Genomic DNA, 23,718 nt, shown 5'->3' on the forward strand with positions numbered 1-23,718 from the left:
CACCCACTCACAACACTCTCGCACGCCCACGCACACACTCGCACACTACTACGTACATGTCAATATTGTGATCATCAAGCCTTCATTTAAACCTCTTCATACACATTCTCCTCTGGCCCTTTTTTATTTATTTTTTTTCATTTGGCAAGCTGACGATGAGGAATGGTTGGAAAATGGAAATATGTGTGTGACATGTTACCCTATAAGGCCACTCTACACCCAACATGTGTGCGTGTGTGTGTGTGTTTCTCTATCTGTCTACTCTGCACCAGGCTCGTTGTTCAGATCTCGGACAGAGAAAAAAAAAAACACACACACACACACACAAAAAAAAAAAACTTCTTAAAGAAAAAAAGTCTGGGAATGACTTCTTCAAGCGCCCTCACGAGCTTAGTTTGTAAAGCAACAGAAGGCGTTCCTACTGCATATACATGTTCTAAGGTGAGGAACAACATGAACACTTGGCACTAGGTTTCTTTTATACACTGATACACCCTTTCACACGCTTGGCACAGCTCCTCGCTCTACACTGGATTTAATGTGCACTCACACTCCGTACGTACGTACACCGTTTTACATGTTTTTTTACATCAACAAAAAAAAACACAATAATTCTGTAATGTTAAAAATAGAATACAAAGCTCTAGTCGGATGTGCAAATTAAAAAAAAAAAGACAATATAAAAAAACACTGATATAGAGAAGAGGACGTCAAAGCAATGGATAAGAGTGGATGCAGTGCAAAAATAATGACAACCCTCTTGACCCTGATCCCAAAAACAGCAAGGCATCCTGGGATATTAACTCAGGGGGTCCCGATCCGATATTGATATCAAGTATCGATTGGATATCAGCAAAAAAAAACAAAAAAAAACTGCAAAAACAAACTTTGGATTATATCGACCTGCATCTAAAATATCCAATATAATGTACATTGTTTTTATTTAAAGTGTAAGTACACCCTAAAACTATTTTTCTCTGCTGAACACATTAATGATTTTAGTCTAAGTATTTAAATTTAATGTTTTTAGTTGTAAAATGTTAAGAGTGAATGCCCTCTATGGCTTGAACGCCAGCTATTGCAATCTAATTTTGGTATTGGCTGAGATTAGATCCGTGATGTCACTGTTGGCCCCGCCTCTTTTATAAAAGATGGGAGGAGGGACTAGGTTTCCTCCTCTCACAGCCCTCAGTGAGCATTGATTGACAGCTCCATGCGGAACTGTGCAGCACTTTGGAGGCGGAGCTGCTGTAACTGGGAGTGTCTTAACTACGCCCATATTCAAGGCCTTTTTTTGATTTTCCCCCTAGTGGCAGGTCAGCATACACCTGGGGGTGTACTTACACTTTAAGATTAAAATAAATGTAACCCATTGATTAATATTAAATGGTTCAGTTTTTCTCGTACCGCCCGTTGCTGACTATAGTTCTGATTGAGGAATGTCACATGATCAAGACTTTACTAAAACTGCACACAACAAAATAAGAAATAAAAGTAATTCCAGCAAGATTCTTTTTGTCTTCTTTTTAAATAATATGTTAAGGTTTAATTTATTCAGACAACTGTTCCTTAGGAAATCCACGTTGATCTTCTAACATGTTTTGTCAGAGGCGTCTGCTGATTGCTTTGATTCAATTCAATTTACCTTTATTTATCTAGCGCCATTACAACAATAGTCATCTCGTAGCGCTTTGATGTTTCCTTTGAAGTTTTCTTGACTTCCGCGAAGTAATTCCAGCAAAATTATTTTTGTCTTCTTTTTGAATTATATGTTTACACATTATTCAAAACTTAACATTTTATTCAAAAATAAAACAAAAAGAATCTGCCTGCAAGTACTTCGCGGAAGTCAAGGAAACTTCAAAGGAAACATCAAAGCGATCAGCAGACAGTGAAAACATGTCAGGAGATCAAAGCGGATATCCTATGGAACAGTTGTCTGAATAAATGAAACCTTTACATATAAAGAAATAAAAGTATTTATAGTTCCGTGCTGATATCGTATCGCATCTTGTATCGGGACACCCCTGATATCAACAATGTGCTCTATGATTGCTGAAAAAGACAAACAGGAGTAATAAAGAAAAGTAGACAAAAATAATAACAATAATAATAATAAAAAAAATAAATGATGGCCAGAAATGATTTCTTCCACTGCTTGAGGTTTTCTTCAGCGTGTATCGTATTTGACGTTAAGACGTTCACTCCTTTAGTTATCCATCATCAGTCATAGATAGAGCACAAAAGCTTTAAAGTCTTCTCTTCCTCTCTCTGTCCTTCTCAGCCTTGATTGTGACTTGCGCTGTGCGCTCTCTCAGAGCTCCTCGTTACAAACACACGTTCCCACGCGCTTCCTTTTTCTTTTTTGCGCTCTGCGTGTGTGTGTGTATGTGTATATGTATGTGTGTGTGTGTGTGTGTGTCGTATACTTGCCCTGTCTCACGGGCATGGTTTTGATGCATTGTGCATGTAGGTGTGTGGTGAGTTCGTGTGTTTGTGTTTGGCAGGATGTTTTTCAAAGTTGTGATTGGCGTGTTCTTCTCTAGCACTGTTACTCTGCTACCTCGCGCCGTCTCACACGTGAGTCTGCATCCGCTGTGTGTGTCGGCTGTGGGAGTAGTCAGAGTGTTGCGAGGTGTAGGAGAAGCGGGTGGAGCTGCCGTATTTGCCCAGTCCAGTGTCTGAGGTGGAGGGCGCGGGGCCGCCGGGGCTCACGGCCACACCGGGGCTCGCCACCGGCGGTGCTACCCCGTACATCTCATAGGAGGGGCCCGCCTCCAGAGGGGCCAGGCTGGGCGGGGCGAAGCCCATCCGATAGGGCTGGTAGTGAGATGGGTAGCCGTAGTTGTCGTAGGCCAGCTGAGAGGTGGAGTCCATGAGGCTGCAGTCTGGGGGGAAGTCGCTCGGTGCTGAGGCAGGGTTTGGAGCCGGCTGCTGGTTCTGGCCCCCACGTGTAAAGGTGTTAAACTGGGCGTAGCTAATGTGGGAGAGTCTGGATGGGGGTCGGGGGTCGTAGCAAGCCTGCGGGCGGCCGGGGGAAGTGAGAGGGCCAGGGGGGACGGGGGCTCCTCCGCTGGCGGTGGCCCCCGAGCCTCCAGTGCTGCTGCTGATAGACGCCGCCCCGCCTGGCGTCCCTGTGGGGGAGCGGTAGTCGGAGTAGTGCATGGTGGAGCGGGAGGCGGGGCGCACGTCATCGTGGGTGGAAGCTCGCACGTTGTAGTAGCCATTGGTGGGATCCTGAAAGCAAGAAAGACACAAAGCTGTAAAGCAGGGTTTCTCAAATGGGGGTATGTGTACCCCTAGGGCTACGAAATGGCACTACAGGGGGTCCTTGAGAGAGAAAGTGGAAAATTAACAAATAAATTGTCAGTCTTTGTCCCACCTCAAGCGTCAGATGACCAGAAATGATACAAACTATAGAAATAAATCTATTCAGGAGCCACTAAATCAGTGTTTTTCAACCATGGGGTCATCATGACCCCATAGGAGGTCGCCTGAAAATTCTGAAATGTTTTTGAAATTTTAATTTTATCATTTTTTTTTTTTTTATTAAAACAACTCACAATCTTTAAAAAAAAAAAAAAAACTGTATTTCTGTACTTTAACTTTGTGAAATATGAATCTAGTTCAGCTAAAAAGTAGTAAAAATAAATACATATCTGAGCTCAAACATGATCAAAATTGTATTCTAGGCCAGAAATTCTTGATATTAAAATGGGGTCACAATCCTAAAAAGGTTGGGAACCACTGCACTAAATACTGTTTATTTCCACTTAATTACAAAGTAAGATTCTTTAAATTGTGTGTTATCACTCGTTCATTTCATCATTATGATCTATAGTTGATTTTAAATAGTTTTCCAAGCAAAATGCTGCAGTCGGACAATAGGGGGTACTTGGACTCAGAAATAAGAGAAAGACTTGAGCCAAAAAAGTTTGAGAACCACTGCTGTAAGAACATTTCTACACACAAAGTTACTGTTTTAAAGCTCCAACCTGAACCCTCAATCACTAAAAAAAAAACAAAAAAACTCAAAAAGTACAACTGGGTCAGTAACTCAAAATCTGCTGCTCAAGGACAGCCAGACACAGAGTGGAGGAGTCTCCCTGTGGAGACTCACGCTGAACTGATTTCCCTCCTTCAGCTATGATGAGGTAAGCTTGGAAGATCTGTGATAACAGCTTTAGGTCACATGCAGCAAAAATCATCGACCACACTCTGCCTGACAGATCCTTTTCTGCAGTTTGTAAGAATAGAAAAAAAAACTCCAGACTCTCAAAAGCCTAAACTAGCTATTTACAAACTCTAGCATGCTGCAGGCCAATCAAAAATCATAAAACCATCTAAAGCCCATCTTAGTAATCACCTCTTTTATATAAACATTTACCTAACCAATAGAATACGTCTAACTCAGGGGTGTCAAACTCATTTTAGTTCAGGGGCCAAATACGGAGCAGTTTGATCTCAATCTCTCAGCTTTTATGCCAGAAAAAGAGTAATTTCAACATTATTGTGCCCTAGTTCGCACTTATACGTACACATAAAATACAAAATATGTAACAAACCGACAATATCCAAGCAATAAGTGACAGATATCAGTCCCAACACTATATTTATTTACATTTTCCTATATTTTGTGTCCAATTTCTATTTAATTAAGGGAAATGTTATGTAACAAGTTGAGGCAAATTGAAGGATTTTGTAAGAACAGTTTAACATTAAAAATGACTGCAATCGTGCAATATAAGCACCGGAAAAACTGTGAGCACTTGCAAATATTGTTGAGTTTCATTTACACAATGATTTATGTTTTCTCCATTATTTTTACTTTTTCCTGCGGGCCGAATTGGGTGCTCCAAAGGGCCAGATTTGGCCCCCGGGTCTTGAGTTTGACACATGTGGTCTAAATGAACGTGACAATGCGGATAGTAGCTTTGTATTCAGATTTAGCAAAAACTGACATGTAGTATATCTGTAGCAATACGATACATCGCAGCAATAATGTTGATAACTGAAAAATCAAACCGTTTAATGGCAAGTCCCCTTTCAGTCGATTCACTCGGTACAACACATATAGTATGGGATATCACGCCCCCGCCTGGCCTACTGAAGAAAACCTCTAATCACGCCTTGAAGGCAGATGATCTGTGATGACGTAAATGAGGCTCCGCCTGCCTCATAAATACGCTGTCATCATAGTCATCCTTCAGTTCTTACGCTCTTCACCTCGCTAAGAACACCTCTACCGAGTGGAGCTAACAAGCTGCTGCTAGTTAGCTCTGTCTCTGCCTTGGCTACTGCCTACTTAGAATTAGTTTAACTGCCCCTGTTGGTGTTAGCAGCTGCTGCTGCTGCCCGCGGAGCGCTAAGGCTATTAACAAGCTTCGGTGTATCAAAATGAGCACGAAGGCTAAAGCAAGGAAGAAGTCTTCTGTTCGCCCCTGTCCTCAGGGGTGCGGCTTCTCCTTACACGATAAGGACCAGCACGAAGCATGTCCCGTCTGCCTGGGAATAGTCCACGCCAGGAGAGCGTTGACACAGCCCGAGTCCTGTGCGTTTTGTCGCCAGCTTCGGCGTTCAACCTTGGAAAGACGGGTCGCTTTCGTGGAGAAGGTTCTGGGAAAAGCTGCGGTCGCACGGCACGACCCTCTCCTATCCGAGTCTAGGGACCCGGCTTCGTCCGAGTCTGATGATGAGGAACCTGTGGTCGAAGTCCCCGCTACTAGCTGGGCTGACCACATGGAGTATGTTTGTCGGAGGATGAGCTAGATGCGTTGTCGCCTGGGGAATGTGCCGCCGCTACTGCGCCGGTTAACCAGGACGACTCATCTTTCTACTCTCTGTGCCGCCATGCAGCTGAGAGACTGGAAGTGGAGTGGCCCTCTCCTTCAAAAACCGTCAAGGTTTGCGGGATTTTTTCTCCCTCCCGAGCCTAGGGTGGTTAAGAATAGCCTGCCCATGTTCCCGGATTTTATCTCGGAGTTGACATCAACATGGAACAAACCACTGTCTACCCGCGTCACGGTGCCCGGCTATGGACAGTTTTTGGATTTGGATGGAGCAGAAAAGGCTGGCTTAGTCAACCCTCCACCTATGGAGCCTTCTCTGGCTGCGTATCTGGCGCCTTCTCACAACCATGGCGTGAGCGGCCCCACATCGCTTCCTTCCAAGCACTGTAGATTTTCCTCCTCGCAGCTGGATAAAATCTACAGAGCGCAGGCCGGCACCGCTCGTGCACTGAGCTCTGTCACCATGTTGCAGACCTATCAGGCTATGCGGCTGGCTGAGCTCAGTTCGCTGTTTCCCCCCAACAGCTCTCTGGCTCCTCTCCTTAACGAGGTGAGGGTCGCCACGGATTATATCCTCCGGGTGTCCCACTGTGCAGCGCTCTCCCTCAGCAGGGAATGGCGTCTACAGTGGTGTCACAGAGACACCTGTGGCTGACTCTATCGGATGTTCCAGAGAGAGACCGGGCCGTTTATTTGGACGAGCCGGTATCTCCCATGGGTTTGTTCGGGCAATCTCTTGACGCCATTCAGGCACGTTTTGAGTTAGGGAAGAAACAAGCTGAAGCCCTGCGCAGCATCATACCCAGGCGTGACGCTAAGCCCAAACAATCGGCAGGTGCACGCAGGCCTGCAGCGCCACCTCCGCCGCCCTACAAGAAGGCTACACCTCCGTCAGGTTTTGGACAACCGGGGAAGGTGCAGCCTCCTGCGCCGCAGGTTCCTCGTCATGCTCCACACCACTCGGCTTGGAGCAAAGGTCTGCCGCAGGGCTTCCAGAAGGGCCCAGCGCATAGGCAGAAGAAGCCACACACCTCCTAGCAGTGGGACTGAGTGGAGAGGGACTTCAGCAGCAGGGAGACGCTGCTGTCCCTATTTTGTTGCCGCCGAAAAGGCGCCGGCCAAGTTCTGTTCAGGGGCCCAATCCCAAAAGGCATTGTTCTCTCCTAACACAGTCTCCCAAGCACAAACCCCCCATGCACACAAAAGCACATCTGTTGCCTCTGTTTATAAACCCCAGTTTGGGGGTGTTGAATGTTTCTCAGGTAACTGTAAAGTTTTGCAATGTTCGTCACTTTCTCGGTGCCCCTTTAAAGGTTCACTCTGTGCCTACTGCAAATATGCCCATGTGGCACTCAATAAAAAGTGCATTTTGTATGAAAAAAACAAAGAAAAACAAAACAAGCTCCAACTCATATAAACCTGGTCGGTCAGGTGAGGCTGCTACCCCCCAGCACGCTAGAGGGCAGCAGCACTCCACCCACAGTGCTACAGGTCAGTCCGCTCGCTGCCCACCTTCCCAGGTGGCGCGCATGCGCACTCACCCCTTGGGTAGAGAGGACCGTTGCTATGGGCTACCGGTTACAGTTCCGGGTCAGACCTCCACGCTTCACTTCTGTAATAAACACAGTGGTAAAGAAAGAGGCTGCAGCGGTAATGAGGGAGGAAATACACACGCTTTTGAGCAAGAAAGCGGTGAGAGTGGCGCCGGCTTTGGAGATGAAAAGAGGTTGGTACAGCCGTTATTTCATTATTCCGAAGAAAGGGGGGGGACTCCGTCCTATATTAGACCTGCGAGTGTTGAACAGGTATCTGCGGACGTACAGGTTCAAGATGCTAACACTCAGACAGCTACTGAGCGCTATCAATCCGGGGGATTGGTTCACAACTATAGATCTCACGGACGCTTATTTTCATGTGGCAATACACCCGGACCACAGGCAGTTTCTAAGGTTTGCATTCGAAGGTGTAGCCTACGAATACCTTGTGCTTCCGTTCGGTTTGTCGCTCGCCCCTCGCAACTTTACCAAATGTGTCGAGACGGCGTTAGCTCCTATGCGGGAGAAAGGCGTGCGTGTCTTAGCCTATCTGGACGACTGGGCTAAGCCAGGGCTCCCCGGTAGGGAGGGTGTGCTTTCGCAAAGTGGTGACCACAGATGCCTCCCTGATGGGATTGGGGGCTCTGTGCAACGGAGCAGCAGTGAGAGGACTCTGGACCTCAGTACAGAGCAGGCTTCACATAGATTATCTGGAGCTGCTGGCAGCTTTCTTGGCCCTTAAGTATTTTCGCTCTGTGCTATCAGACCAACATGTTCTGATCAGGACGGACAACACTACAGTGGTCTCGTACATAAACAGGCAAGGGGGTACATGATCACTTCCCCTGCTAAAACTGACTCACTCTCTGTTGATGTGGGGCAGTGTTCATTTTCTGTCTCTGAGAGCCACTCATGTTCCAGGACGCCTGAACCTGGGTGCAGACCTTCTCTCCAGAGGGGGTCCCCTTGTGAGAGAGTGGAGATTACACCCTTTGGTAGTGGCTCAGATATGGGTTCGATTTGGCAGGGCGGAGGTGGACCTCTTTGCTTCCAGGGCAAACGCCCCCTGTTCTTTTCCATAACAGACCACAATGCACCTCTGGTGATGGATGCGCTAGCGCACCCATGGCCCAACATGCTCCTGTATGCGTTTCCCCCAATAGAAATGATACTGCCTGTGTTGGGGAGAGTGCGTCGTCAGGGTCTGTCCCTGATTCTGGTGGCCCCTCGGTGGGCTGCGAAATCATGGTATGCCGAGATAATCAATCTACTGGCAGCGGAGCCGGGGCAGCTTCCTCTACGCAGGGACCTCCTTTCGCAGGCAGGTGGAGAAGTGGTTCATCCACGTCCAGAATTGTGGCAGCTACATGACTACCTGTTGAACGGTCAAATTTAATGGCTCAGGGTCTGCCCTCAAGTGTGGTGGCAATGATCCAGAGTGCTAGGGCATCATCCACTCGTGGCTTATATGCTTATAAATGACGAGCATTCGAGCAATGGTGTCAGGACCGAGATGTACTCCCATTTCAGTGTTCAATTGTGGAGGTTTTGACTTTTCTTCAGGAATTGTTGGATAAAGGTCTGTCCTTTTCCACTATTAAGGTTTATTTGGCAGCTATATCTGCCTGCCATGTTGGTTTCGATGGAGTGACGCCAGGTGCGCATCCGCTGGCCATGCGTTTTTTAAAGGGAATTCGCCGGCTGAGGCCTGTGGTGAAATCCATCATCCCCTCATGGGAATTAACTGTAGTGCTGGATGCTCTCTGTGGCCCCCCTTTTGAGCCTATGGAGTAAGCAGATCTGAAATTTCTGTCATATAAGACTGCACTACTTCTCGCTTTGACCTCCGCTAAGCGAGTGGGCGATCTGCATGCTTTATCAGTGCATCCTTCTTGTACCCAGTTCACTTCAGATGGTTCTAAAGTCACATTACGCCCAAACATGGCATATGTGCCTAAGATCATCCCTTCAGCTCATAGCTCCATGATTTTTGAGCTAATGAGTTTTTGCCCTCCTCCTTTTGCATCTGAGGAGCAAAGGAGGTTACATTCCTTGTGTCCTGTACATGCTCTACGTGAATACATAGACCGCACTAGGAGTGTGCGTTTATGTGACCAGCTGTTTGTGTGTTTTGCTAATCCAGCTAAGGGTAAAGCCCTGTCTAAACAGCGGCTTTCTCACTGGATTGTGGAGGCTATCTCCCTGGCCTACAACAGCAGGGGTCTTCAGTTACCTCAGGGTGTGAGAGCACAGTCGACCAGGGGCGTATGTACATCGTGGGCTTTGTTTAGGGGGTATCTTTGAGTGACATCTGTCGTGCTGCCAGTTGGTCATCACCACACACTTTTGTTCGGTTTTACCGTCTAGATGTAACGGCCCCTTCGGTGGCCCATCCGGTTCTTTCCACTGGGTCTAGCATGCACTAGAGGTGCTGGAGGTTGGCTTCCAGTTCATAGCTGCTCTGCGGGGCGTGTATACATGTCCCATACTATATGTGTTGTACCGAAAGAATCGACTGAAAGGGAACGAAATGTTATGTCTATAACTTCTGTTCCCTGAAGGAGAGGAACGAGGTACAACACTTCTTTGCCCCGCTACACAGATGGGCTCGGTGAAGAGCGGCTACTGAACTGAAGGATGACTGTGATGACAGCGTATTTATGAGGCAGGCGGAGCCTCATTTACGTCATCACAGATCATCTGCCTTCAAGGCGTGATTAGAGGTTTTCTTCAGTAGGCCACGTGGGGGCGTGATATCCTCGTGTTGTACCTCGTTCCTCTCCTTCAGGGAACAGAAGTTATAGACATAACATTTCGATTTCTTTGACTGATTATCAAAAACATCAGCCTTTTCTACTTTATTCATATATATTTATACAAGGGCGTCGAAGGGGCTGAGGCAAATAATTGTGTAGATAAATACGAATGACAAATAAAGATCTTTGAATTCAAGAGGAAAAAAACAAATACATAAAAACACAGTGACTACTCACTATGGTTTTTTAGCTTCAAATTAGCTGTTTTTTGAAAATCCAGTTCAGTATTCACAATAGCAACTTCAAAGGTTGATTTTTTTTGTTATTCATTATTCTGGTTTTTAAACATTTTCTTTTTTTTTAAGCAAAAATAAAATAATTCTCAGAAAGTTAGCATTTACCTTTAGCACTAGTCAACCATAAACAAATGTAGAACACAGTTAAGACACATTTTTATCCTTGTAAATGTCCCTGAAACCCCGAAAATAAGCTATTGAATAAATGTATGACATAATAATGTGACCTGCTTTAGCTTCAAGCTAAGTTGTATCACGCTAACGTACACATTTTACAGCTGTTAGCAACTTGTTGTTCATCTGTAGCTTAGCTTACTCTTTAGAATACTCAAGAATAAAGCATTTTGAGGGCTGTATTAACAATCTGAGGTCTATATTTTAGTTTAAGATTCAGGATTTCACCAAAATGTTTGGCAAAAAAAAAGGCTTTACATGACACAAAGGATGCTAAAAATGGCTGTGTAGCAAAGTCATGATGCACAAAGAAAATATTTGTTGACAGCGTTAGCCTGAGAAAAGTTTTATTTTTGCCTTAATTCTCGAGGATAACCAAAAAGTCAGCTTAGATTTCCCAGCTCCAGAGCAGAGCGGTGGATAATATTCACTGCTAACGTGACCCCAGGCTCCCTGCTACTGCTCGGGCTGACTCAGCAGTTTTTTGACTTTAACTGCACAAATTCATTTTTCTAACTCCTCTGCCAAACTTTGTTTAAATGTTTTCATCTTCAAGAGCAGAGTAGGAAAAAAAAAAACAACCTCCTGGAGTGTGTTTGTTCAAAATGATTTAAGGCTGCTAAAGCTAGCTTAAGGTTTGTGCGCTTGAACTGAAACGAGCGGGTTAAACAATAAATGAAAGACTTTCACATGAACACTTTGGCATCTTTTAATGTGGAGAACTAAATATTTATCACCTTCTTTTGAACTTGGTTTGCTCTTTTAAACTCCGTCAATTTTTAGAGTTTTTCCTCTTTTTAGGTTTTAAATGATTGGACAGAGAAAGGGCAAAATTCCAATTTCATGAGATACTAATCGACTCGAATGAAAAGAAAAGTAATTTGTGTCTAAAGTATCCAAGATCAGGTGGCAAACAGTGGAAGAGAACAGAGCCAATTCCCTTTCAGCTGTTAACATGTATTATCGTTTGCAATGTCATTTTTCTTTTCCAAATAATATAAAAAGAATGATTTAAAACACATACATTTTATACATATCTACCAACCATTTAACAACCACACATGTAGGTTAAATCTTAAGCTGGCTACACACATTAAGATAATCGGGCTGTTTTTGTCCCGATATTCCCCTTTCCTGTCCAAAGATGGCAAACGCCATAATTTTATATTCAATAACAATAGGATTATCAGGTGCTTTAAGAGAGAATTTGTCCCAATAATCAGCTCTGAAACAAGTCGGGGCCAACTGAAACTCCTCGAGTGTGTTGGGAAACAGGAACAAGGAAGCAAGCGTAAAGCGTCAAGTGCAAAAACACTTTTTCAGCATTTTCCCCTCAAAAATAATCCCAAGACGACCATCATTCCCTCCTCTCGTACGTCCACTTCCATGTTGCATGTGGTGATTTCCGGTCAATGAGTCAATGGTTCAATGACGTGACGCCACAATTTTCCGTCCGAATGCATTTCTTTCAGTTAAAATAGTTTAAATGCATAAAGATACCATGTATTGTATGTAGTTATTCTCCTTCATATGCACTCATTTTGATTTAAAAAAAACAAAAAAACATTACGGACTGGATTATAAAGTGTCAAAACATCATTTGGCATGATTTCCCAAGGTTTTTTTCCCCATCGTGATATTCACAATAACTTTGTCTGATTTTGCTCATTTTATGAAATATTGTTATTGTTCCTCGTTTTTTCTTAGATCGCCTTTGAAATTCCTTAATATCAAAAGTCTTCTGTCTGATTTTTTTATGTTCATGTATTCATATTTCCTCTTCTATTTTTTCTCTTCGTTCTCATTATTATTATGGTGTTGCTGTTTTTTCACCAACCACCAAAACAAATTCCTTATAGTGTGAATAATAAATCTTTCTGATTCTGATGGTCTGTAACTGATAAAATAAAACTTCAGATTTAGTAAATCCTCATGTGTGCACCCTTCTTTAATCAATGTGAGCTTTTTCTTTGATTAAGTAAGCAGCCCATTAGTAAAACAAGTGTTAAATTCATATCCCTTTACGCCAGTGGTTCCCAACCCTTGCTTTGATCGTGACCCCATTTCATTATCACGAATTTCTAGAATTACCAAGTTTTGTATACTGTACTATAAATACAGAGCTGTATTGTGTCAGCTCAGATATACTGCATTTTACAATTGTCATTAATAACTAGATTTATATTTCACAAAGTGAAGGGATAGAATACAGTTGATTGAGATTGTGTTGTTTTAATTTGTAAAAGAATAATACTGGTAATTATGAAATGTAAAAAAATACATTTTTAGTTAGCAATTTTTATCAATTACTAGACATTTCTAGCGACCCCATTTAACCTCAAGGCGAACCCCACATGGGTTCCCAATACCAAGTTTGAAAAACCCTGCTTTAAGTTATATATCTAATGCAGGGGTGTCAAACTCATTTTAGTTCAGGGGCCAAATACGGACCAGTTTTATATCAAGTGGGCCACAGATTTTAGGCACGAAAAAGAGCAATTACAATATTAATGTGGTCTAGTTTGCACTTCCAGTTATAAATTACATATAAAGTATATAAGAGACCAACAATATGCAAGCATTGAGTGATATTAAACTTATATTCACTTACATTTCCTTGATATTATGAATAATTCTTATTTAATTTAGTAGAATAATCTGAGGAAATATGCAGGATTTTGAAAAAAAAAAAAAATTTTTCATCAATTTAAGATTTAAAAAAATGACTGCCATCATGTGATACAAGCGTGAGAAATTTGTAAATTTGTATCCGTGTGTATTTGAAGGGGCTGATAATTTTGTAATTTACAAAAATGATAGATGTTTTTCTGTCATTTTGACTTTCTCCTGTGGGCCAAATTGGATGCACAAAAGGGCTGGATTTGGCCCCCGGGCCTTGAGTTTGACATGTGTGACTTAATGCATCTTAAAGTGAAACATAAGACCATTTGTATGATCTCACCTTTAGGTCATACTCTTGACGGGTGTCTATGGTGTCGCTGCGGAGGTCGGACTTGAGCTCTATGTCATCCTTAAAGGGCTGGTTGGAGGGAGAGAAGGACACAGAGGGAAGAAACTAAACCGTCAAACAACAAAAGAAAAGAAAACAAGGACGAGAAAAAGTGATGTAACACAACAGAAAAAGGAAGAAATGAAAAAAAGAAAAAAGAAAAAAAAAAAACAGAGTATGAAGAGAAGGAGGGAGAAGTGGGCATTAATCAGAGGGTTAGGGATGATCGTTTGGTTAAGATTTCACAGTGTTTGTTTTTAGTCCAAAGACACAGAGTGAAGTCAGGAGAGGTTACTGAGGTAAATCTGAGAGTTTTTCTCCAGCCTCGGGCTGTGAAAACAGCGTCCGAGCCAAAAACGCACGCATTCCCGCCGCTGCTCACCGAGTACATGGCCTTGACCATGCGAGAAGCCGTGGACACGCTGCCGGAGTCCTCCTCCAAGCTGTGAGTCTCCTTGTTGATGGTCTCCACCTTGATGTCAGGCTTACCCAGTGTGACCCCGCGCCGACCTGCAAACACAACACGGAGAGGTTGAACGCAGCGGGATGCACACGCTCCATCACTCAGCATGTTTTCACGAGCTGGAGGAGAGGGTTCAAAGGGCAAGATGCATCCATATGTGGGGGATTTTGACCAAGCAGTGGTTCCCAAACTTTTAGGTCCCGTACCCCTTAAGAGAATTAACCTGAAGCCATGTACCCCCTACTCCTGCACACTTAGAAAACATAATAATGTAATGGCAAATATAATGTAGCCCTACAGTAATCTTACCTTTCTTGTTGAGGAATATATAAAACATATATATATAATCTGTAAGCACACATGAAAACATCTTGTTCAGAATTATCACTTGTTTGATTTATTTAACTAATCAGCCTATTTGAATTTCCAGTGAACCAATCTCTTTTATTTTGGAAAAATAAATCCACCAAACATTTGTTGATTGAACTTTAATCTGTATAGTGTGTGATCGAGGAGGATTCTCATTTTGTCCTCTTTATTTTGATTTATTTAAACGTGTACATTTGTCTAACCCAGACGTTTTTTGGATGCCTGAGTGGAAAATTATGAGCTGGCTGTACAGAAAAGAGACTTTTGCTTTTGTCTGTTTTATTTGTAAAGCGTGGCGGAAAAAAGACGACGAGTTTTGTATCTAGTCTGAGACGCTTTGTGCAGGATGTTTGTGGTTGATACCCTTTGTCACAGTTTTTGTTTGTGAAACCGGTCTGTAGCCATCTGTTTGTTGTTTATTTTTGTTCAGCGTCTTGTAAGCCCATGAGGGCTGGACACGTATGTGCGTGACACTTAAATAAAATAAATAATCATGCTGTTGTTGTTGTTGCTGTTGGGCCTGTACTACGACGCTGGATTTCCTCTTATCGCGCTAACATCCGCAGTTTAATCGGTGTGTCGTGGACTACAAGGCTGGATAACATCTTACAAGGTTAAATCTCCTTGGTAATTTAGGCTGAACGACTTACCTGGTCGGGACCAGGTTTTGTTCGGGCTAGGATCTGAGTGAATACTAAAGCCCCGCCTCCTGACCAATCAGTTCTCTTAGAAAACAACCTGTCCAATAGAAGGAGGATCATCGTGAACATGTCTCTGTGTGGATCTGATGTGATGCTGACAGGAGAAAGAATATGTATCCTTTCATTTACTGATGACATCCTATAGGAAATATATAGATTTTTATCTGATGGACTGACCTACATTAGTCAGCTGATAAAACCTGCGTCAAACGCTTTCAGACCAATACATTAATTAATTCATGAATTGATTCATGTATGTATTCTGTGGTGACACAAAGAGACTCAGTCCTGTAAGATAATATAAAATATAAATATATTCCACCTTAACATGTAGGTAAAAGTGAAAGTGAAACTGGTCAGAGTGTCTGTTTATTCTCCATTTATAATCTCACTAATTTAAGCATTAACACTCGTCAATTCCTGCATTAATTACTTGCTGCTTTTACTGCAGCAACATTGTTAATTTTAGTGTGAATTATGGATTTTAATTCTTCATATTTTTAAAAAGTAATTCCTCAATTATGACGTAAATTACTCTGCACAGTTTCTCCGCGATTGTGATTGGTCTGACGCTGTAATCTCCTCCTCTGTCACAAGAGCGCGCACGTAGCCAGGCTGAAATATATAACTGAGCGTGTTGTTATCAACCTTTGTAGGACAGCTTCTCTCTGACTGAGAATGTTTGGTTAGGTGAAGCCTGCTCACGGAGATAAATCCAGGATATAATTATCTAGCTTCACAGTATAGGCCTCTACATTTTGCACTGTTATCCTATGTTGTTATTTATTTTTGTTCTTACTCTCTGCTCTTATTCTGTGTTGCTTCAAATGAGAACTTCCTCTCTGGAGATGTATAAAGGTGTATTCTATTCTATTGTATTACATTCAATTCTATTCTATACTAAATCATTCTCCATGCAAAGGTGTGAGAAAGCTGAAAATCCACTTTCACACAAGTACGTGGTGGCCAAAGGCATCAAGCACGTTTGGCTAGTGCAACACAATGTAGCTCTCGCCATATTTGCACTTTTCTTGATGAGACCACTAAAGGGTAGTCTTAAGAGGCCAGTGTGTAATTTACAGGCTCCTGACTGCTGCTCTATTTATATTCTAGTTTACAATGAACAATCATTTACAATTTTCCATGTACCTGTGGGTACCCGTACCCTACTTTGGGAACCTCGCTTCGAAAGCACAAAGACTCCATTCACAGATGTCTGCCTTGTTGTATATTCAATGTGAAAGCACATGGAGGGAATGACTCACTGCCTTTGCGCTGCCTGTAGAAAATGAGAACAAGGACCAGCAGGAAGATGAACAAGAGGATGGTGGAGCCTACGGTCCCACCCGCTATTATTCCCACTGGAAACTCCTCTGCAACAAATAAAGAAGAGACACACAGATGATGATGGAGTAATTCTAAAAAAAAAAAAAACTCCATCTCAGCATCACCACACACACACAAACACACACCTGTTTCCTCCAGGCTGATGATCATGGTTCCCGGGCCGAAGGAGTTCCAGGCGGTGCAGTTGTAGGTGGACAGGAAGTCGGACTCCATCACGTTGTTGATGGTGAGGGTGGAGAGGACGCCGCCGCCCTCGGCCGATGACTTGCTCTGCTCCACGGTGTACCGCTCCAGCAGCGTCCCTTTCTCCTTCTCCCACACGTTTTCCTTCCACGCCCACACCTGACACAAAACATTCAAAATAATTAGTTTAGTACTAAAAAAAAACTAAAAATAATAATATCAACATTAAAGGATTTGAATATCACATGAAGCATTAAATCCCTTTTTTCTAGATCATTTTTCACACAATTCCATACAACACTACTTCCCGCATACAGGCACTTACACATAAATAAAGAATAATTAAATAGACTAAACGGTCAAAAAAAGACAATAAACAATTGCTACACACTTACACAAAAATACAAAAAATATTAATTAAATACATAAAAAAATTAAATAATAAATAAACAATTACTAACTCTTTCCGCACAAACGCACGCACTTACACACAAATACAAATAATGAAAAATTAGAAATAATTAAATACACAAAACAGTAAAAAAATAAATAAATAAATAAACAATTGCTACACACTTACACACAAATACAAACAATAAAAAAGCAGAGAACAAAAAAAAACATGAAACAGTAAAATTATTAAATAAATAATTAGATAATAAATAAACAATTGCTACCTCAACCCTAACAACACATGCTTACACACAAATACAAATAATGGAAAATGTAGAATAATTAATAAATACACAAACACAGTCAAAAAACCGACAATAAATAGTAAGATAATGAATTAATAATTGCTACCTCTACCCACACACACACACACACACACTTCGACACAGATACATATAATTCAAAAGTATAGAATAACTAAATACATAAAACAGTAAGATTAATAAATAAATAATAAATAAACAATTGCTACCTCAACCCTAACAAACAAACGCTTACACACAAATACAAATAATTATAAATATAGAATAACTAAATACACAAAACAGTAAAAAAGCTAATTATTAGATAATAATAATAATATAATAAATAAATAATTACTACCACACCTTCACACACACACACACACACACGCACACGCACACGCACACGCACACGCACACACACACACACACACACACACACACACACACTTCGAAACAGATACAAATAATTAAAAAATATAGAATAAACAAATACATAAAACAGTATTTTTTTTAAATTATATTTCGATAATACATAAATGTATAAATAAATAAATATATAAATAAAGTGGCTGGCAGAGAAGAAGCCGCATTTGCTGTAATGAGCCAGGTGTCAAATTACTTTCCTAAACTATGACGCTGATTAAGTCAGTCAAGATGAAGTGTTTACAAATACAGCATTGTGTGGTGTAAAATAATATGAGGATTGTCATTTTATTTTGAAACATTTTCCATAAATGTAAGTCAATACTGTACACAGAAAATGATCAAATCATTGTAAAGTCACTTTTATCAAACTTTTTAGTGTCACACTATATATTTTGAAGCAAACTTTACATGAATCGTTTAGAACGCAGTCGATATAATGTAGCAACACATGAAAACTGTCTCACAAAGTTCTAAACCCACCTCGACGTGAACACATGTAAACACCCATGAGGGCCAGCAACAGTTCTATGCTTCACAGTGAGTGTAGCTGAATCGTTCTTTAACTTTAAAGCCACTAACAGTGGCTGTATATTATTCAGCAGTAAAGCAGCATACAGAGGCCTGTTAATTATGCATAAACCCACATGTTCTGATAATCTGCCCACTTATTCCACGGAGGAAGAATCTCCTGGCAGTGGCATTTACTGGGACAACTGTTCCTCTCCGGTCCTTTATATTTTATAAATCTTTTTCTGTCTCAACGTTCGCCCTGCTTGCATTAGCACAGAGCGCAAATGTGAGTCAGGACGGATCAGTCACAGAGGCAGGGGAGCCGAGGAAGCCCCACTGCTGCGCTCCCACTCCCACTATACATCCCAGCACGCAGCGCAGAGCATCTCGGCTCATTTCAGACGCAGAGCTAAAAGCGGAGCAGCTTAGTGTTGGTTTGTTTATGTGATGGGATGGGGGAACATTGGGAGAGAGAGTTTAGAGGTGAGTCACCGCTCCAAATGAAAAAAAAAAAAAAGGGGGACAGAGAACTAAAAGCATCGAGTATGCAGGAAGGGGAGCCATTTATGGAGAGGAAGGAAGTGTAACAGTAAAACACAAGCGCTGTCCGACTAAAAGGTACAACCTTGTGCTCTTTGCGACAAAAGCTTTTCTTCATGCCCAATTCCTCTGATGTGAATAATTGATTCGCATTTTTGAATACATTTATTCTGAATCACAAGTGCTTCATGATGACACATTGCATTTTAGGACTACTGGATGATTTCTTTCCGCCGTTTTGTCTTGTGTCATTTTATTTTTGTAATTCTTTATTTGAAAGGGACAGAGCACATTGATCAACATGACAAATGTACAAATGTAAATGCACCCGAGTTAGCCAAAAAGGTTAATTATGTCATTTGAATTTTTAGACCACCCATAGGCAACTGGCGGCAACTGATTTTGTGCAGCACCTGATGACCAAAACACACACACACACACACACACACACACACACACACACACACACACACACACACACACACACACACACACACACACACACACACACACACACACACACACACACACACACACACACACACACACACACACAGAATGATAAAAAAAAACACACCAAAAATGCACACAATATCTCCCAAAAAATATATACAAAATTACAAAAAAAAAACACACACAAAAGGGACAACAAAAATACACAAAAATGGCTCCAAAAATAACACATAAATCTTTTTTTTTCTCATGTACCCCCCGATCCCTCTCTTCAGATTAGGAGAATCCCTTCGTCACTCCAATTTAGAAACCTTTCTTGTATTATTTACATGTGGTTAGCATCTGAAATCTCCTACAGCTTATTGTATATCAGAAAATATATTGAGTGCATAACATGTTAGTAACAATTTAGTAGGATATTAAGGCCACAATATTGTTTATTCCATTAATTAAGTTTATTGTGAACGGGTGAAAAAGATGGTGGATGAGCATGTACAGTGTCTGAAATAGGCCTAAAAATGACTCAGCATGTTGGGAATAATAGATTAATCAATGTTTCAAAGTACCCCCTGCAATGTGTTCAAGTACACGTACCCCTGGTTGGGAACCACAGGCCTATATTGCAGCTGGATAAATATCGGTAAATGAAGAATTAAAATCCATAATTCAGGCCAAAAACAACGCTGTTGTTAAATTAAAAGCAGAAAGGAAGGAACTCTGGCAGGAAAATTGCAATCTGTCAGTAAAATCTGAGATTATACAATATGAATTGAATATAAATGTACAATATTAAACTGATGAGATTAATTTTGTTATAGCACAGACCTGTTTCGACACACGTATCCGCCTCATTTTGGGTGTAGTCCGTATCTCCGATGATGCGTTCAGTAACATCTCAGTAAGCCTTCATAATAACGTGTAAATTATTATATTATATAATGAATCAAGGAAAGAACGAGGCTCCATCAGGTGAGAGAGGTCAGTCCATCAGATGAAAATCTATATCTTTCCTATACGATGTCATCGAGTAAATGAAAGGATTACATCTATCCATAAATATTCTCTCTCTCCTGTCAGATCTGTTCAATAAAGCAATGTGTAGTACAGGGCTATTCCATGTCATTTCAACACATTTTCAGGACATCCCACGCACTCCGGTCTCAAAAAATGCGGACTTTCTTACCAATTGTTGTTTAAAAACGAATGAACAACTGATTATAAGACACAGAGGCAAGCTACAGTGACCTCATGTAAAGTATTTTCAATATCGACGAGGGGTCGCATAAAGAAAAATTGTTTTATCTCCCAAGAAAGAGTCATCTTTATACTATAAATTATAATAGAGATCAGATTGTTTCCTACATTCCCACATGCAGTTATGAGCCAATGACAATAGTAAAAAAAAAAAAAAGTATTTTTTCAGATATCAAGAGACTGTCACCCAAGAATTAATGCATATATGTGACTAATATATACACATAGATCAAAGCTGAGGCATATGCAAAGTTATTTACTGAAAAACTTGTTTCCAATTTTGAGTGGCCGTCATGTCCAACAGATATGATGTATAGCAGATCTTTTTTGTATATTCTGAGAGAGTAGATGGAACTGTATTCAGTGACGTGCAGTCAGGGTAGGCAAGGTAGGCAGTGCCTACCCAAGGGTGAATTGATATTTTGATTATTTGTTTTAATTATAATATAATTATAAATTATTTATTTTTCAATTTCCAATAGCCTACAATACCTATAAGTTTGAAAGCGTCAGCATTTTGTGCTTTTCATATCCCAAATCGCTAAACATCACTATTTCCTAACCGCTGTAAGGCAGGAAGAGGCCACACCCATTCTCAAAAGCACACGGCTGCTCTGCATCTGTTCCCATAGCATGTTATTAAGTGTTTGCGCATGCGCAGTCAGTTCCCCAAAATGAAAACCATTTACGTAAAAAGGCAGCTCTCTACACTGCCTTTGGACGTAACCGCGCTATGCTAAATGCTATGCGTTAGTTCACAGTGCATTCGTGAATTGATATCACGTGACCGCTGCTGCTACGTTCTCTAGCTAGTGGGCGGGATAACACTACAGGCAGAATGACAACGCTAGAGACGATAGAGAAACTTTCTTTTGAGGAAAAACGACAGCTTTTAAAAGATGGGAGACCAACACCTGAGTTACTAGAGCTTCAGCAAAGGTAAGGTCAGAAAATTATTCTTACTTTTCACAATGAATGGAACAAAAGGAAGGATTGACTTTGTGGATGAGCCTCACTGAGGCTGTTCTGAGTTGTTTTTGTTGTAATTTTCTCCGTGTTTCTGTGTTTCCAACACAAACAACGGATGTGCTGCCGTGTCATGAGATATATCTTGTATGGAAGCTATATTAAGTAATTGTTTATGTTTCTTTAATGGTGTTTTACAATGTTGATTTTGTTAGATGGCTAAATGCTTGTTCATGAGGATCTTGTTGGGTTTTTAATTTCTTATTATGAATTTTATATTTTGATAAGCGCATTGAGATGAGTTTGTTGTAAATTGTGCTATACAAATAAAGTTGAATTGAATTAACACTTGCCAGCAGAAACATATGAAATCGTCATTGGTGTTGACATTGGTGGTCTCGATTTGGAACGCCCTGCCTACCCTACCCTAGTGCTCATGGCACGTCACTGGCTGTATTAATACACCACATTTCAGATTCCTATGTGGTGCAGTTTCTGAGATATTGAAAGAGGAAAATGGAAGAAAAGGAATGACGAGCAAAAATCAACACATACCGTCCCTCAATAAATTGGCCATATCTCAAAAATGTATTCATCCGATCAAATGAAAAATTTACAGTGTGCCAATTGAACAACCATGGAACAATTGGTAGGTCATGGGCAGGTCATTTGTCCAACTAATTGGTCAGGAGGTGGAGATTTTTTACTTGCTGATCTGTTAGCATGAACAAAACCTACTCCCAACCAGGTTAGTCGCTCAATGTTACCATGGTGATTGGTGATTTACACCAGTAAGAAGGTAACCAGCGTAATACTAAATACAACATACAAAATGACAACAAAAATACACAAAACAACATTAAAAAAAACAAAAAAATTACATAAAAACACAAAACAACAACAAAAATACGCAAACCTTCTGTTCTTCCCTGTGTTAATACTCAGATTGTTCATTGTTCTAAATGTGAAATTGTGCTTTTATTTTGAAGGAAATGTATCCATGCAGAACAGTGCCTACTATGCACAGGTAACAGTCAAATTGGTCCTTTATTATAACATAAGTCGCCACTTTTTTCATTTTTAAATTGAAGAAGATAATTTTTAGAGTGCAGCAATATTAGTATAGATTTTTCAGGTGGTGGCACCATTTAGCGACTAAATGCTGTGAATGCATAGTGGCTTCTCACTACTCTAGTAATATCATAAAATGCTAAAATATCAAGTAATTATGTTTTCTTAGGGTAATATTCTATTTTATTTTAGGTTTGTGTTCTTACATCTTTTCACAACATAAATATAAAATATTGACCACTTTCCATGGTTTAAATCACAGCTTGTTATCCGTGGGGAATGACTGAACAAGCAGCCGATCATACCCAGTTAACTCATTAACTCGTGCTTACAATGTTACGGCTGCTGAGGTTTCCTCTAGCAGTCATTCTGCATACTCTCTGCCTTTTGTTTTTACTCACTATCTTGTCTGGTGGAGGAGTACTGGCTATATAGCACTTCACTTCTCCCCTCTCTCCTCTCACTGCATACTGGACTGACTCACTGGAGATGATGGGGGGACCTGGAGGGACCAAAATGGGAAGAAAAACAGATACACAGAAGGACTCAAACTGCGTCGATTTGATGACAATGACAAAATTGCTAATTTATACAATATAACATTTTCTAAACCAGTGGTTCTCAACCTTTTCAGGACATGACCCCCAAAATAGAGGTGACAGAGACCAGGGACCCCCACTGTACACAGATATGAACATTGAAGAACAGTCATGTGGGGACAGGGACATCTACAAGGGGGAATAAAGGGGAGAGCTTTTTGGGGTCCTTTCACAAAGTCTGCAAAATGATGGTCCATTGTTCTATGACTCTGTGATAACCACATTTATTTATTTATATTTATATGAATAATATCCACTGTTATCCAGGAAGTTTGTTATTGTTTGCACTATAGTATGTATTCATCCTAAATCAAATGGGTTAAAAGTGACCAAAGATGTTGGAAAAGGTGGTGAAATTGGGTTTTAGAAACCACAGAAATAGGTAAAAATTTGCAAATTATTGTGGCCAAAAATGGACAGAAAAAGTGGTAAAAAGGATTCAAAGTAGAGGTCGATATATGGACTTTTTTCAAAATCAGCCATCGGCCAAAAAAAAAACCATCACCAGTCCTCCCTAAGGAAGGGTAAGACACACTTTATCATAGGGAGGATATAAAAAGAGAGGGCAGTGTTACACC

At 41.1% G+C, this 23,718-nt stretch overlaps 1 protein-coding gene across 2 annotated transcripts in view; it reads right to left on the reverse strand.

Moving 5' to 3' along the window:
• Positions 1-1,907: 1,907 nt before the first annotated feature.
• kirrel1a (kirre like nephrin family adhesion molecule 1a) overlaps positions 1,908-23,718 on the reverse strand; it is a 66,891-nt gene continuing 45,080 nt past the window's right edge. Inside the window, exons 10-15 of one of the 2 annotated variants that reach the window (XM_028474793.1) lie at positions 22,943-23,043; positions 16,566-16,782; positions 16,359-16,466; positions 13,943-14,070; positions 13,513-13,590; positions 1,908-3,237 (exon numbers count right to left, since the gene is read on the reverse strand). In XM_028474793.1, the coding sequence (XP_028330594.1) occupies positions 2,575-3,237; positions 13,513-13,590; positions 13,943-14,070; positions 16,359-16,466; positions 16,566-16,782; positions 22,943-23,043 (1,295 nt within the window). In that variant the 3' untranslated portion in view covers positions 1,908-2,574. Of the gene's footprint in view, positions 3,238-13,512; positions 13,627-13,942; positions 14,071-16,358; positions 16,467-16,565; positions 16,783-22,942; positions 23,044-23,718 lie in introns of both variants that reach the window. The other variant, XM_028474792.1, reaches the window with a different exon arrangement.

This window comes from Gouania willdenowi, chromosome 18 (assembly GCF_900634775.1).
Source record: "Gouania willdenowi chromosome 18, fGouWil2.1, whole genome shotgun sequence".
In the NCBI taxonomy this organism is placed as follows: Eukaryota; Metazoa; Chordata; class Actinopteri; order Blenniiformes; family Gobiesocidae; genus Gouania; species Gouania willdenowi.